The 17992-nt window shown below is 38.0% G+C and overlaps 1 protein-coding gene across 1 annotated transcript; it reads left to right on the forward strand.

Annotated features, from left to right (window-relative positions):
- Positions 1-751: 751 nt before the first annotated feature.
- On the forward strand, positions 752-17622 carry TRIM58 (tripartite motif containing 58). Its single transcript, XM_004284016.3, has 6 exons — positions 752-1242; positions 4329-4424; positions 7341-7571; positions 9455-9477; positions 9574-9674; positions 13656-17622. The coding sequence occupies exons 1-6, from the start codon at positions 820-822 to the stop codon at positions 14243-14245; spliced, it is 1464 nt and encodes a 487-aa protein (XP_004284064.1). The 5' UTR covers positions 752-819; the 3' UTR covers positions 14246-17622.
- The last annotated feature ends 370 nt before the right edge of the window (positions 17623-17992 follow it).

The following is a 17992-nucleotide window of genomic DNA, read 5'->3' on the forward strand; positions in this document are numbered from 1 at the left end:
CACTTTCCACATTTGTCTACTTTCTGGCTGACCTAATGACCTCACCATATTCATCCCAAGTAGGGATCACATCCTTTCTGTCAAATCGTCTCTCTTCTTCTATATCTTTCTCAGCCTTCGCCACCTCACAGGTGCCACATATGCTTGAATTATTTCTTATAACCAATGCCTTAACCTACAGCTTTGCCACCTCCAAGATATGCTTTGCAACAATCACAACATGTGTGCAGTCATTATAGGACTCACTGAACTGGGCCAGGTATTTATTTAAATGCTTTGCATTGTTGTTGGGCTATAGACCCATCGTTATTATACACACATTTTTTTTGGATCTCCCTATCAACCCACCTACCCAAATTTTTTATCATGGGCTAATTAACAGGAGGTAGAAAAAATAAAGTTTGGGGAAAAAACTTTAAGAAATCATTATGCCGTATAAGGATAAGAAGGTCATGGGGTAGTTAGAAAATAATGGAAGGAAGGAGCTAAGCAATTCTCCAAATTTACTGACAGTGAAAACATGAGAATTCGGGTTCCAATAAGGTATACTATAAGGGATTCCGTTAGAAATGATCAGTTTCCTAGGAGGCTAGGGTAACTAGAATGTTAATTTTATCCTTGTGGTTGAGGGTGCCTGAGTTACAACTTTTCCCTGGGAGTAGCTCATTTGGACTCTAGCCAGCGGATAAAACCCATCTTGGGTCTGTTTCTCACGCTGTGGGGTTCCTCCCTTCTGTGCCAGACCACCAGGGGAGATAGCGCAGGCAGCTGGGGAAGGCGGCTCTGCTATCAGCAGGGCCGGGCGAGGCCCGGCCGGCCATGGCCTCGGGGGGGCCCGGGGAGCGGCTGTGCGAGGAGGCTAGGTGCCCAGTGTGCCTGGATTTCCTGCAGAAACCGGTCAGTGTGGACTGCGGCCACAGCTTCTGCCTCAGATGCATCTCCGAGTTCTGCGAGAAGTCCGACAGTGCACAGAGCGGCCTCTATGCCTGTCCGCAGTGCCGGGGTCCCTTCAGGCTGGAGAGCTTCCGCCCCAACAGGCAGCTGGCCAGCCTGGTGGACAGCGTGCGGCAGCTGGGGCTCGGCGCGGGGCCCTCGGGGGCGCGCCTGTGTGTGAGGCACGGCGAGGAGCTGAGCCGCTTCTGTGAGGAGGACCAGGAGGCTCTGTGCTGGGTCTGTGACACCACCCCAGAGCACAGGAGCCACCGCACAACACCGCTGCAGGAGGCCGCCAGGTGCTACCAGGTGAGAGGTGTTACCACGGCACGTGGAGGGCCACGATTCCTGGGTCTGGAAATGCTGATCTGTAACAGAGGAGCCGACTGAGTCAGAGGTGTGAAGAGTGCCTTGCTAGGGACAGAGCCAAATGCTACCACCTGATCTGAATGACCTGTGCCCTCCGCACCAACCACCCTCCTGGCTCACATTCACCTTGAGGTCTCCATGCCTTTGCTCCGTGCACACCCCACCTTTAGGGACCCCTGTTCAGGAGCTCAGACATACCATTATTTTAGGTTGCCCTCCTCTCCCATGAAATTCTCCCTGGACATTTAATTTCATGCTGGTCTTAATTTTCCTGATGTTGGTAATCTGGGTTCCACAGCTACAGCTCTGGTGTAGAGGGCTGTGTTGTCCAATGGGCTCTTAGTTACAGGTGCGCATAGTTATTGGAAACACTTCCGAATAACTATCATTTGTATAATGTCTTGCTTTTGCATAGTGTTTATCTCTATGTTAATTAATATTGTCACCAAAACAACCTTCATTTTTAAAAAATTTTTATTTTATTTTGGAGTACGGTTGATTTACAATGTTGTGTTAGTTTCAGGTGTACAGCAAAGTGATTCAATTATATATATACATATCTCCCTTCTTTTTCAGATTCTTTTCCAATATAGCTTATTACAGAATATTGAGTACAGTTCCCTGTGCTATGCAGTAGGTCCTTGTTGATTATCTATTTTATATGTAGTAGTGTGTATATGTTAATCCCAAACTCCTAATTTATCCCTCCCCCGCCCTTTTCCACTTTGGCAACCATAAATTTGTTTTTGAAGTCTGTGAGCCTATTTCTGTTTTGTAAATACGTTCCTTTGTATCATTTTTTTAGATTCCACATATAAGTGATATCCTATGATATTTGTCTTTCTCTGTCTGACTTACTTCACTTAGTATGATAATCTCTAGGTCCATCCATGTTGCTGTAAATGGCATTGTTTCATTCTTTTTTATGGCTGAGTAATATCCCATGATATATATGTACCACATCTTCTTTATCCGTCCATCTGTCAATGGACATTTAGGTTGTTTCCATGTCTTGGCTATTGTAAAAGTGCTGCAGTGAACATTGGGGTGCATAAAGCAACCTTCATGTTTGAACATTTGCTAAGAATAGTTTCTGGATGGGCACAGGGCTCTGATCACCTTTAAAGCCTGCCAATGCATGTTACTCTGAAGTAGAAATCCAGTAGCTAAGCACACAGGCCCTTCTCTAGTCAACACGTATTTGTGGACTTACGATGTGAGCATCCTCAATGAAAAGGTGACTCATATTGGAGTACCTGGCCCACAAAAGTGGCATCTGTGAAACCCTATGAATAAGATTCTCCCTGCTGGTGCTCATCAAAAGTTTTTAGACATATCCTGAACACATTTAAATTCTCAATATCTGGAACGGCTGCTAGCACAAAGGAGGTTAAAGTCATCTTTAATCTATCGACCTTTACCTGAAGTACTATCACGATGAAATAAAGTGCAAATATCAACTTTCTAAAATAATAATAAATTTAATTAACAAATTATTATTAATAATGTATAATATTTAGTATATTTATATTATGTACTATAATTTATAATAACAAAATAATTAGTAATTATTATTATTATTTTAACTTTGATTGTTCTAAATCAAGGTTTGTGATTTTTTTTCCCTCAACTTCCCTCTGGACCTACCACGAAATATCTTTCTTAGTGTTTCTTCTTGATTTTGGTTGTCTTCTGCAAAATTCAGTTGCTAGCTACTTTCTAGCTAGACTTTTGAAATATATTCCTGCCTTTTTTTCTTTTAATCCATAAGGTACTATATATTGCATGGATAATGTCATATTTCTAAGGAAGTTTTCTCTATTTCAGTAGCTCTTCAACTAAATACCAAATAAATATCTTCTAAACTCCTTAGCCTATCAATCAAGACATTCTAAGGCCCTAAGTTTTCTTACTATAGTTCTTGTCTAAACCAATCATTCGATCCAGCAAAACTAGCCTAATCACTGTTGTCCCCAAACATGCCACAGGTTTTTACCTCCTTGCTTTTGCTTACAATTTCTTTTGTCCATAAGTGTTGAAGTATTCTATTCCTTCCAAACACCAAAAAAATTGCTAGTTTCTTCATCTTTTTAAATGCCTCCATGGATTCTACTGCTATTTTATGTGCTCTACCTTAGAATGTTATCTTTAAAAAAGAACAACCTTGATGTGTAGGACTTGTTCAGTGACTTTGGGAAGAATTTCATTTTTTGTTTGTTAGTTTTTGTTTTGTTTTTTCTGAGACTTATTGAATGACTTTGAGAAGAGTTTTAAAATGTGTGTATGTGTCTATCTTTGTGTGTGTTCTTTGTAAATAAAATACATGTGTTTACCTCTAGCAGGGGTCCTAGGGTTGAAAGAGATTTACTTTTCATTAAATTATTTTTCTACCCCTTGTAAGATTTATGACATTCTGTATTTCTTTTTCATTTAGTAAATATTAACTTACAAGTTTTCTTCTGCCAAATATAATAAATACACTTCTGATTATAAAGTAATAAATAACTGTAAGCAGTTGAAATATATAGATATAAGGAATAGCATCACTTTTCAACCAAGAATTAGTATATGAGATTTTGTTTATTGAATATATTTTCATTGGTCTCTGCCTAGTTTTTATATATTCATCATAAGCATTTTTATTTTTCAAACTTGGTGCAAAGTTGCATGAAGTATACTTATTTTAATTTTCTTTATACTTGTATTTCTTGTCATTAAATATTGTGCAACGCCTTATTTTAATTCCATCCTGTGAAAATAAAATTTTCTCACTCCCGTATTTTTAACACTTTGGTTAATTACAGTTTTACTATTTAAAATACAATGAACACACTTTTAGATACATCTTTGATTCCATCTGGCATCAACATTTAAAAACATATTTAACAGTTATTAACGAGGTCGAACATTTTTATATGTTTTCTAGGGCCTGTTTTAGCTGATCTTTGTATTTCCCCCCATACCCAGTCAATATTAAGTACTGAATGAGGGTATCTGTAATGGCTGCCGCATATCTTCCCAAACAGGTAAAGCTCCAGATGGCCCAGGAACATGTGAGGAAAGAGATGGAGGAAGCCTTGACTCAGGAAGCCAGTGTGGGAAGGAAAACTGTCATTTGGAAGGTGAGAGAATATTGGGGTTCAGGAGGCTAGCCTATTTGAAGGATCCAAATTTGGGTCACTAAATCATTCTTCCACCAGCACTCCAGTACTTTTGTTCCATCTACATAGGTACTCAAGAAAAAAAATCTCAGTTTCACCCTGGATCACCTCATCCCCTCAAATTATATTGTACAGTTGTGTTCTTTTTATCTCTGTTAATATGACCCCAATCCAAATTGTAAATAAACTTTACTGATCTTGATCTTACTCACTCACTTGATTTTACTCATCTTAACTCACTGCATCACCTAGAACAGAGTTTTGTACTGTCAGTACTAGTTTAAAAAATATATATTTGTTAGATGAATGAAATAGTAAATATTTCACATCACTTATATATATGAAATACAGGTTAATAGTCATCATCTTACATATAGAAAGACAGTCTGAATTTTCAGTCTTTTTCAGTCATCCATAAATATTTTTTATCTTTATTATAGCTCATCAGCTCTCTTATTTATTTATTTATTTATTTATTTATTTATTTATTTATTTATGGCTGTGTTGGGTCTTCGTTGCTGTGCATGGGCACAGCTCTAGTTGTGGCAAGTGGGGGCTACTCTTTGTTGCGGTGTGCGGGCTTCTCATTGCAGTGGCTTCTCGTTGCGGAGCATGGGCTCTAGGCATGCAGGCCTCAGTAGTCGTGGCACACGGGCTCAGTAGTTGTGGCTCACGGGCTCTAGAGCACAGGCTCAGTGGCGCATGGGCTTAGTTGCTCCATGGCATGTGAAATCTTCCCGGACCAGGGCTCAAACCCATGTCTCCTGCATTGGCAGGTGGATTCTTAACCACTGCACCACCAGGGAAGCCCCTCATGAGCTCTTTTTTTCTCTTACCTATTTATACATACACACACACACAAACATACACAGAGTGATTCTGAACCTGGTGCAGTGCTGCCTTCCAAGAGATATTTTGTAATATGTGTGATGTTTTTGGTTGTCACAACTGGGAGAGGGTGGGTGCTCTACCAGCAACTCATGTGTAGAGGCCAGAAATGCTGCTAGACACCCTAATGCACAGGACAGTCACCTTTCCCCCAAAAAAAATCACAGCAAAGAATCACCTGGTCTAATGTCAATAGGGTCAATATTGAGAAGCTGTATATGGAAATTACATAGGTGTTTTTATTTATATAATATGTATTATAATATATATAGAATCTATTTTATAGAATATTTCTCTTCTCTGTCCTTCTCCAAGGAACCCTTTTATTTTTATAATTCTTTCTTCTTTTCTCAAAAATTTTGTCTTGTGCTCTGTTTTCTGACAATATTTTCATAAGGATTATTTTTGCTGTATTTTTCTTCTGTGATGTCTTATCTTTTCCCATAGTTATGTATATTATATGTAAAGTTCATTGATAGTGATGTTTATTGATAATTTTTATTCTTTTTATGCTAACAATCCAAGTCAATTGTTTTTAATCCTGACCTGACCACAAATTTACAAAATCAGAAATTCCATATCTGAGATATGGGTTCCTTCATTTTTTGAACCCTCCGCTGATTATTCTAAAGTAGAGATGATTCTAAGATCCCTGTCCTAGGCCAAATAAACTAGCATGATTTTTACCTTTGAAAATGTATCTATGTGAGCCAAAAGCAACAAGCATGGGCTTAAATAAACTCTAAATTCTGTGAAAACCCTTAGCCTTTCTGTATCTGTAGATATAATTGTAGTACTCAGAAGGATGATATGAGAGAAGAGTGAATTGCAACTAAAACCCTCTGGACCATGTTATCTCTTATGACCCAAATATAATTCCACTGTTTTTCAATGACTGAGTTATTAGCACCACTCCTCAATAGCACAGCCTCCAACATGGAGAATGGGGGAGAAATTCAATGAGTTGTACCTTTCAGATCAGAATATGGAATTCACAGTTGGTTGACTTTAAAGAGGTCAGAATTATATGAATCTAGTTGTTTAGAAAGTGGCAGAAGGAGGTAGAAATGGGAAATTGGAGGAGAGTTGAGTCTTATGAAATTTGAGGAAAATCGTTATTAGAATTCTTTTAAAGGCACTAGCTTGTGTTCTTAAATTGAACCAAAATGGTATAATGTTTAATAATGGACCAGAGAATTCAAAATGTGGAGAGACTATGGGAGGGCAATTTGCCTCTTATTCTTAGTTTAAAGCTACTTTTCCACACACCAGTCTCCAGAGAATAAAATTTAGATATATTAATGCTGTATCGAAATGTGTTCCTTAGGTCTATTAAAAAATTATAGAGGTGAGATTTGGGTAGAAATCAAGATGAATTCCCTGAACCTTTGCAGTAAGTGACCTGAGAATAATTTCTTTCTTTCTTGGCTCTGCAGAGAATGTTAGCCTTATAGTTTCATGATTACCACATTATTGAGGAATATTTTCTAATCTCTATAAACATTTTCTTATTCACATTTACAAATCCAGGTCTCTCTAATCTCTCTTCATAATTCAGTTATTTCCACACAGTTCTCATTCCAGTGACTAATAGTAAATTTTAACTTCTATTGAGCAACGACTCTATGTTAGTCACTGTGCTCAACAGTTTGATATTTAATTCTAATTCCCAGACCCTTCTTTTCCCCCATTTTATATATGGTACTGAAACTTGAATATGAAAGTGCCTTGTCCTCAAGTCCATGGAAATGGGATCCCAAATCCAACAGTATTTCTCAAACTCTAAGTTTGAAAACTCTAGCTGGCCACTTCTCATGAGTAGTCTCTGGCTTCTGCATGTTGTTAAAATGCAGTGGGTCCGTTCATAGAGTTATGAAGATGAGATCACTCCAGACATTGCCTTCTCCAGCTTCGTCATCCCATCCGTGAAGGTGGAGGCCAAATGCTCTGCCCCAACTGCTGATCATTCGATGCACTGTGTCACTCCAGGAGAAAGTGGAAACGCAGAGGCAACGCTTCAGGTTGGAGTTTGAAAAGTATCGTGGCTTACTAGCCCTGGAGGAGCAACTGCAGCTTAGAAGACTGGAGGAGGAGGAACGAGCCACCCTGCAGAGACTGCGGGAGAGCAAGAACCGGCTGGTTCAGCAGAGCAGAGCCTTGAAGGATCTGGCAGAGGAGCTGGAGGAGAGGTGCCAGCGCCCAGCCCTGGGTCTGCTGGAGGTGGGGCTGGGTGCCTGGGAGGGGAGGGATGGGTAGACTTGAGAACAAGGGGACAAATAGCAGCTTTCAGAGACAAACAGCTTAAGCATTTATGATCTTTAGGGAAAGGGCACCCTAGAATTTACTTGGAAAGCATCTTAATTCTTAATCCTAGTATCAGAATCTGAAGGGACCCTAGAGAATCATATAAAATAGTTCATACTAAAGACAAAACTTAAATATTTTTAAAACTAAAATCAATTTAATGATTTACACATGATTAAACAGAAAAAGGACAATCTATAACCTCAAAATCGGTCAATGATGATATTGCTGTATTTCAGTGACGGCCAATCCAAAAAAGTCTTATTAACCCATTTAAATGTCAATAACCAAAAGCATGAGTAATATTTTAAATTGTCCACCTTGAAATTCGCACGTTAATTTTTAAGACAAATGCTAATTTTCTAGCCCATATTGCATGACTATTCCAGGTGTGGTAGGGAGAAATTGCCTGGGCTCCATGCAGCTTGCCCATGCTATATTTGAGATTATAGAACAAAGAGACAAATAACAGGGAAAAGGAAATATTTCCTTTTAATCCTCCTTGAAGGCATTAAATCCCAAGTGAATTGAGAAAGTCATCGTTGTTGCTGGATGCATGCTATCATGATAGAACTCACTGCAATAGAAATTTTCTGGGCACGCTTCATTGTATCTCATCCCCAGTGCCTCATTTAGGGATTTCTGAACTAAGTAATTCCTATCCTCATGCAAGTACTGTGATAAATAGCACTGGTTACAGAGTGGGGGGTCATTAAATGAATGCATTTACAAAACATTTTTATTTAATTTGTCCCATTTTGTCTTCAATATATCTATATATCAGTAAAACTTGTGTTGTTATTAGTATTGTTATTATTATTTTTATTAGTATTGCTATGCCCACTTCCTAGTGAGCAAACTGTCAGAAAGGAATAAATTTTCTAAATTTCAGACAGTAAATAAACACAAGAACTCTGGCATTTTCAATAATATTCATTGTCTCATCTTACCATATCTCAAAACACAATGTATATAAAGTTATCGTTTATTAGCACTGAAGAAATGTTAAAATGTCTTATAAATCTTAGGGGGAATATATTCTCAAATAATTTAGTTTCATTTTTATACCCTCTTTTCCCTTTCTTTCTCAGTACCAGTAAGCTATATTTCACCCGCAATGGCCAAAAACAAGGCCTGTCATTCTGATGAAAAGTAAAGCTAATCATTTCCCTGTTTTTATGCCCTGTCAAAATTAATCTGACAGGTAGCTATTTTTTAGAGGGAGAGGGGAAATGCAATGCAGGTGATTTATTTAATAATCTACTTTGAGATAAAATGTTGCTAGATATTAATGACTTCTATTTTTATCCACTTAGGTAATTTAGACATGGTATGTTGGTTCAAAGAATGAGGAATTTAGGGTTTTCTTAAAAGGACATTGAGAGCAACATTTTATGTCTAACCTTTCACTGTTACTCAAATAAATTCTGAAGATACTTAGAATCTGTTTTTACCCTAATTGCATTCACAGAATGTAACTCTTTACTAAAATATTGAAATGTCAGAATTATCAATTCAGAAAATAGTTAAACCAATAGATATTATAGGAATTAACCTAAACTTTGTGTGGTCTGATTTTATTTTAATAGAGGCAAACTGATTATATTATTTTAAATTCATGAGAAAACTCAACAACAGCCTGTTTTTAGCTTTTATTGAGAGTCATGTTTCTTATAGTTTTACCTTAATAGTTAATGATTTCCAACAATTCCTAAAGAGATGTTCATGGTGTGTCCCCAGTCTGTCAAAAGCAGTTCAGAGGTCTAACTCACACCTACTTGTTTCTCTTTCACTTTCAGGGTGCGGGAGGAGCCTTGAGCCGGTATGTTTACTTTCTGAATCAAAGAATGGGTTGGGAGAGGCTGGGGAGGTTGGTGGATAACCCTACTGAGAACTGTGGGTTCTGCGCTCTTCTCAGAAGTAAGAGTGTCACACGGCTGGATCTGGAGACCATCCCCATGGAGCTGAAGACAATGTGTCGCATCCCTGGGATGAGGGAAATGTTGAGAAAGTTCCAAGGTAGGCTGCATTTTAGAGCTCGAGGAACTATGATACCTGGAATTTGGCTCTTACTGCAATTTGTTACTGTACCAGTCAGGCTATAGTAACAAACAGGACCCGAAGTTTAGTGGCTAAAATCAGAAATGTTTTATTTCGAGATCATGTTTTAGGTTGATTACTAGATTGTGGAGGCTTTAATTTCACATAATCTCACTCTGGGGACCCGTGCAGACAGAGCCCCACCTCCTTCCTGTTGCTGGTAGCCATGGAAAAGGGCAAGATTATGATGAATCATGCACTACTCCGAAGTGGCACACAGGGCTTTCCTGAGGATTTTATTGATAGAAGTGAGTCACACGTTTATGCCAAACTATAAGGGAGGAAGGGAGAGAGCACCGTGCTCAGAATAAAAAAAAAAGAATGTTGAGATACTTCTGAATAGTCTGAAAGAATATCAGAGTCACTGACACCCATATAAGCTACATTTGGTTAGAATGGTGGGCTTGAAAGCGATATTAGCTGTGATATAAGTAACATTACTTCTAATCAATCTCCATTTCCTTGTTTATAAAATGCTAAAAAATTGTATTGTTTGGAGGACAAAATGAAACATTTGAAAACAAAAAATCATCAATATATGAAAGCATTGCAGTGTATCAAATAATATAAGGTTTGGATTATTTTATTATCTGGCAATTTGATGAATTTCTTAAATTAGATAGTTAATAAAGCCAAAAATATTCAGTCAATTATATTTAAGTACTCTCTGTAGGCACTATGGTGTTATAATTAGTTTGTTTGGTCCTATTATGTTGTTTTTTAAAACAGTAATGGTTCAATACTTTTAATTTCTTTTTTATATTCAGTTTATACCAAGTAATGAAAACAGACAGTGGCTAAATAGTGGCTTTATTACTTACAGGGAAACCACTTTGTCTCATGATGAGAAAACCCATCTTATCAGTCCTGTTCAATGATTTAATCAATGTTCTGATGGGCAAAGTAATATGTACTAACTGCATGAAATGTTGCAAGTTACTACACTCTCATAATCAGTGTCTCCATATTCCCACTTATTTTTACTGAATTAACTAATCAATTCCACAAATATTGTGTATTTTATGACAGCAACTCTTCTAAACATTAGAATATAAAATTGAACAATAACATCAACTTACAAATCTACAGCTTCATGTTGCATATATTTGCTTAAATTATGCAAAATACACAGAATGTTAGAAGATGATACAGAATATTGAAAAAAAGAATAAATTAAGGGTGGCTGGAAGTTCTGGGGTTAGGGCATCTAATTTGGAATTTGATCATCGAGGAAAGCATTCCAGGCATCAGAAATGAGTGCCAAGGCCTGAGATGGAAATATGGAAGATGCATTCCAGGAGCTATGAGGAGTTCTGTGCGGCTGTGGTGGAGTGAGTGATGGGAGAGCTGGGGAGGCCAAGAAAAGTCCAAGTAGCACAGGATCCAACAGGCAGGCCACTGTGAGCAATGCTTTACCTCCAAGTGAAATAGAACATCAGTTAAAAGCTGTAAATGGAGGAATAGGATGATTGGATTAATGTTTTGTGGCGATCACTCTGTGTGCTTTATTGAGAATAAATTACAGAGGGGAAAGTCTTGATGTGGGAAAGCCAGTTAGGATCCGTTGTAATAATCCAATCAGAGACGATTGTCCATTGGACAAGGGTAGTAGTACTGGAGGTGCAGAGAAATGGACAGAATCTTGGTATTTTGAAGGCAAAGCTGGCAAGATCTGCTGTTGGATTAGATATGAGGTGTCAGAGAAGGAGAAAAGTCATGAATGCTTCCAAGGTTTAAATCTCCAGAATTGGGTAATGAAATTGCTGTTTACATTGACAGGTAAAGCTGCAGGTGAGGCAGAAAAAGGGAAATGGGTTTTAGACACATCCATGCTGTGATGAATGTTAAATATCCAAATGTTGATGTCAGGTACACAGATGAATTTACAAATATGGAGTTCCAGGAGAAAAGTCTAGGCTAGATATATATATATTTGGAATTAGTAAGCATATGAATGGAATTTAATGAATGCAATGTGCCTGCCAGCCCCAGAACACATCAGAAGTGATCTGAGAAAGAGGCAAGAGGTCCCAATCCTGAGACCATTGGCTTCTCGAATAGCAGTGATGGAGGAGAAGAGGAGAAAACAGCAAAGGAGACCAAGAAGGGGAGGCCAGTGGAGAGGGAGGGAAAGCATGATGACTGGTGTCTTTGGGAAAGAGAAGTGAAGTTTCCCAGGACAAAAGGATTCTCAACAGTGTTGAGTGCTACAGAAAAGTCATTTAAGGTGAACTTTAAGGACTGATCATTTATCAATGCATGGAGCACTGGGAAGAAGGAGTAGTTTGCTTAAGGTATTATTCTATCTTGGTGAGCAACTGAGTTTAAGAAAGAAGAGGTAGGGAGAGGAACTGGAGATAGATGTATTAACAACTATTTCACAGATTAATTTTCTTATAAATGGAGCAAATAAGTGTGCTGGAGTGGGAATGATGCATGATGACATGAAATCTGTTAAATAGGCCTAACACAATTCCACAGAGACCCACTTTTCAATTCCCATTATTTATGACAGGAAAATCATATAATTTGGGAAAATCACATAATCTCTTGGGCTCTGAGTCTCCTCATCTACAATATGAGGATGATAGTGGCACCCTTGAGGGTGGGGTTCCATGGGATAGTATAGATGATGTATTACTTATGTGACCCATTCAGGCTTGAGTATCAATAAAAGATAGTTAGAAGTGGTTTAGAGACAAATAAGAATAACAGTCAGCATATTAGTATTTGTTATTAGTATATTAAAAATTAAAATGTGATTAATGAAATTTACTAATTTTGAATGTTTACCAAAAAAAAAGACACTGAATATTTTACATCCTCCCTTCTTCACTGAGGTCATTTCATTTGTAGATGTATTTATTAATTATATGTACAAATAAAATTTCATATCAATCTCACTGGGACTTCACAGTATCAGTAGTAGTTTTCTATTGCTGCATAGCAAATTACCACAAACTTAGCTACCCAAAACCACATCCATTTATTGGCTCACAGTTCTTCAGATCAGATAACCACATGGGATCAGCTGGCATCTCTGCTTAAGATTTCATAAGATCAGAAATCAAGGTGTTGACCAGGCTGGGCTTCTCTAAAGGATCCAGGGAAGAGTCCACTTGCAAGCTTATTCAGTTTGTTGATGTAAAGCAGTTCCTTGCAGTTGTGGGACTGAGATTTCTATCTCCTTGCTGGTTATCAGTTGGGGGTCACTCACGCTTCTCCTCAGCTGTGGCCCACTCCATTTTCAAAGGCAGCAATGACACATCAAATCCAAATCTCTCTGATTTTCACTTCTGGTGGCAGCCTGATAGCCAAAGAAACCTCTCTGATTTTAAAAGGTGGTTTTATTAGACCCACTCAGATAATCTCCCTCTTGTCACATAATATAACAGAATCATGAGAGTACCACCAGGGTCTGAAGGTCATGAGGCTCATCTTAGAATTCTTCCTACCATAGTAACATAGCTTTGAAAGTGGTGGATTTTATACCAATGAATTTTTCCTATAGGCTTTGAGGAGAAAAAAAAATCCCAAGGGAGCTGTAAATTTTATTTTAAATGCAGATCTTCCAAAGAGCACCAAAGATCTTCCAAAGTGCTCTGGATAGAGATAAAAGGAATCTAAATGGTCATGCACATGGTTTGTCTTATCATCAATGGTTATGTTTGAATTGGGGCAGTAATGAGTCCTGGATTATGCAGACATAGCAGTGGAATACACTCAAAAGCAATGAAGCATATACTCATCGACCTGCAAGGTGAAATACATATTTTGTTATCTCCAGGAGTTATTAGAGGGAGAGTGAGGAATGGCGTGACAGTTCTCAATATCATGGCTTCCTAAGTTTTCACCAGTCTTTTCTGTTCTTTTACATGTTCCACAAAATTCTTTCTGCAGTTGACATAAAACTGGATCCCGCCACAGCACATCCTAGCCTCCTCTTGACTGCTGACCTGCGCAGTGTGCAGGATGGAGAACTATGGAGGGATGTCCCCAACAACCCTGAGCGATTTGACACATGGCCTTGTATCCTGGGTTTGCAGAACTTCTCATCAGGGAGGCATTACTGGGAAGTCATGGTGGGAGAAAGAGCAGAATGGGGGTTAGGTGTCTGTCAAGACACAGTGTCAAGAAAGGGGGAAACCACACCATCTCCTGAGAACGGGGTCTGGGCCATGTGGCTACTGAAAGGGAGTGAGTACATGGTCCTTGCCTCTCCATCAGTTCCTCTCCTCCACTTGGAACGGCCTCGCTGCATTGGGATTTTCTTGGACTATGAAGCAGGTGAAATCTCCTTTTACAACATCACACATGGGTCTTATATTTACACGTTCAATCACCTTTTCTCTGGTTTTCTTCGACCTTATTTTTTCATTTGTGACACGACTCCTCTTATCTTACCACCTATGACAGAAGTGGAGTTAGAAAATTGGGCATCCAGGGGTCATTTTCACCCTGCTTCTAACATTAGAGATGATCCTTCCTAAAATTCTGTTGCTAAGATACACCCCAAGCCTAGCAAAGTTTCCTGGAGTAGGATGGAGGGTATACATATGTGAAGGCTCAACAGATGTCCCCATTTAGGTCAGCACTTCATTCCTTGTCACTATGGACATTTTCCCATAGGGGCAAAAGAGAAAATATAAAATATTTGTGTTTGGACAAGGATTGTATAGAATAGTAATTTTAGAAATGGAGCAGTCTTACCACTCCTTTCCCAAATGGCTCCACATACTTTCTTGATGTGTTTTCTTCAAATGAATGGCCCTCATATTAAACAAAGATATCTATACATTTATTTTAATGTCTCATTCCTTTTAATATCTCTTCATTCCAATCTTCCATATATTAAGAATTAGAAATGGCAATTCTTAAATTGGTTCAGAACAGTCCAATATTGTTCTAGCATCAGCTCCATAATTCTTTTTCCTCCTCCTTATTTTCCTTCTCTCATTCTCTCCTCTTTCTCTGTCTCTCTGCCTCTGCATCTTTCTGTCTCTGTCTCTCTCACTTTTGCTCTTTATTGCTTCTTTCTTCTTTTCTTGCTTTATACCCCTTATTGTTTAACCTTCCATTTCCTTCTAGATTAATATATTCAGAACCATCCCTTTATATATTCATGATTCCTATGACTATTCAATTACCCTTTAAATCCTCTTCACTCAGGGGTCAATTTTTGAGAATGATGAAATTCATTCCTCTGATTCTAATATCACTGAGCCTCATGCCTTATCCCTTACAACTTTTTCCTTTATCTTTGGATACATTTTTTTTAATTGAAGCATAGTTGATTTTGTGTTAGTTTGTGTTAGTATTGTGTTAGTTTCAGGTGTACAGCATCGATACATTTTTTAGAGTAGAAATTTCTCAGAATTCTGATTCAACTAGTTCTTTGACCTAGTCATTACCTAGTTGTAAGACTTCAAACAAGCAATCTCTCTCTCTCAGTCTCAGCTACTTAGTATGATTCCTGTACATGGAACAATGATATTGACCTCCCAATGTTTTGGGAAATAAGTAAGGTTGTGATTTATATGATTGGTTTAAATTCAACTTTACTACTCAAATACAATGTAAAAATGACCAGAATGATGAAATGATAATAATATTTGACTTATTTTAAAAGTATATTCTGTACATTTCCAACAAAATTCTTAAAAATTATTGAAAGCTAACTCTGCTACCATCTTTCTCTGTATCTATGTCTAATAAATAATTGCTAACCAAATGCTAAAATGCTTAAATGCTAAATAATTATTAATTAATAGAAAATTTAGATAACCTAATCCTGATAATAATCTGCCAAGACTTTAATCCTCTACTTTAACTCTACCTTGACTTTTTTTTTTTTTAAACATCTTTATTGGGGTATAATTGCTTTACAATGGTGTGTTAGTTTCTGCTTTATAACAAAGTGAATCAGTTATACATATACATATGTTCCCATATCTCTTCCCCTACCTTGACTTTTAAGGAGCTTTTCTCATCTAGAGAGATTTCTTTGACTAAAATCTTTCACATACTTTGCAATAACATTACTAATATAGTTTTCTTTCTATATTTATTAATATATTTCTTTTCAGACTTTTTACATTTGGAGGAACATTATGGAGTATAATAATTTTAGAAATAGCAAAATTTTATCAAACTGTATTTCCAGATGGCTCTACATATTTTATTGAAGGGGACTTGTATTAAACAAAGATTTCTGTATATTCATATTTGATACATGTATGTTTGATCATGAACAAACAATTCCCCTCTTTGTCTCTTTTGGAAACAGAGGTAATAATAATGTACCCTTACATCCCTCTTGTTGATATTTTATATACCATGAATTCTCTAGGCCTTTTCTGTTCATGAACTAAGTAGAAACTGGCTCATGCAGTGGGTCTCAGTTCATGCTTCCCACAATCAGGGCTTAAATGAGGCATGGCAACTTGTTGTAACACTTGAGTGTCCATGTCACTATAGGGCCAGCAATTATGAGAGGAGTCATGACAGAGAACATACACTCAGAGCAGTAGAGCCCCTTCCCCATAGGGATCAAGAGGGACAGGGTCACTGGTCTCAGATCATGTCACCCCTGGGGGCTCCACCCATTCACCAGGACAAGGAAGCCTCATGGCCTCAGGCCTGCTACCCTCTTCAAGGGGCGAAAAGGGAATCCCACGAATGCCTCCTCCCTACCAAGAAAGCTAACATCCTAGTCTCCACTGTCACCCTTTAATCCTATTATCCCAATGTGCATCTTATCATGAGGTATGTTAGTTACTAAACCAACTTAAATCTTTCTTCATCCCTTGCATTCCAAGTTTCACAAAGCTTTGTGCATCTCCTATTATAGTCCCTACTCCTTCCCTTGCCAATTCCATACACACACACACACACAGACACACACACACACACACTCACTCATACACAATACACAGAATCTTTTCCAGTGGATAAAGACTCCACAATCTGGCTAACTCCTTTCCTGATTTTACTTTCTCATATCTAGTCCATCAGTAAGCCCTGTTGGCTCTACCTTCAGCATATATCTAGAGTTCAGCCAGAGCTAACCTAACCACTCTGCTGCTAAAACCATCGTCTTAACATCCATCCTCTCCCTCTGGGTTATTACATTAGTTTCCTAACAATAATCCTGGCTTTACCTCAGCCACTCCTGTGTCCTTTCTCAATGCGGCAGCCAGACTGATCCTTTTAGCACCCAAGATTGTAGTACCATTGCAGCTACCTTCCATCCAACTTATAGTTATAGCCAAAATCTTTACAACAAACTCTCAGACCCTAGAATATCTGAGCACAAGTTCCTACTCTGATTCTGACTCCCTCCCCTTACTTCCCCTTTTATTATTCTCCATCTATTCTGGCCTCCTGGCTGGGTTTACACCACCAGGCACTTCCTACTATTGGGCCTTTCTCCCAGCTGTGCCTTCTACCTGCAATTTCCTTTTCCCAGATGCTTCTTTAATTCATTCCCTTTCTTTCTTTAAGCCTGCTCAAATTCAGCTTCTCAGAACTATACAACCTGACCTACCCCAGAACCCACCCAGAGCTTACCCTCCCACTCCCCTTCACTGGGCCCAATGGAGGCTCTTTTCTTCAATATAGTACTTATCAGCTTCTAATAGATTTTATTGTTATCCTATTTATTGGGTTTATTTTTATTTATTTATTTATTTTTGCTTTTGCCTTTTCTGGATAGAATGTAAGCATCCTGAGGGGAGGGATCATTGTCTATTGATAATGATATATCTGACATATCTCAAACACCTCAAGTACTGGTTTGTATGTGGTTATCACTCAATGCATACTTGTTGAATAAATAAATGATTAACTTTTTGTGGACAGAATTAAATTCTGGGTCTGAAAATATTTTGTGAAATGTAATATAGTGGTATTATTATTAATTTATAACTAGACTACCACTGACATAAAGCTTAATGTCAAGTTCTAAATGAGTAAAATCAATGCTTAAGTGTAGAGGAAATTTGAATAGAAGGCTAAATTTGAATAGAGGAAATTTGAATAGAGGTAATGATTCTCATGACATGATGAACTGCTGTGCCCAGGAATGGTTCCCCTGAGCCTCCTGTAGCTTTGATTCCCTATGACAATACGACACCTTTGACTCATGCGTTGCCTTGTATGCACTCCGTATGCAAATTCTCATACTCACTAAGAATGTGGGGAAAGTTATATAAAATTATATGGAATAAAAGTTTTAT

This window comes from Orcinus orca, chromosome 3 (assembly GCF_937001465.1).
Source record: "Orcinus orca chromosome 3, mOrcOrc1.1, whole genome shotgun sequence".
Classification (NCBI taxonomy): Eukaryota; Metazoa; Chordata; class Mammalia; order Artiodactyla; family Delphinidae; genus Orcinus; species Orcinus orca.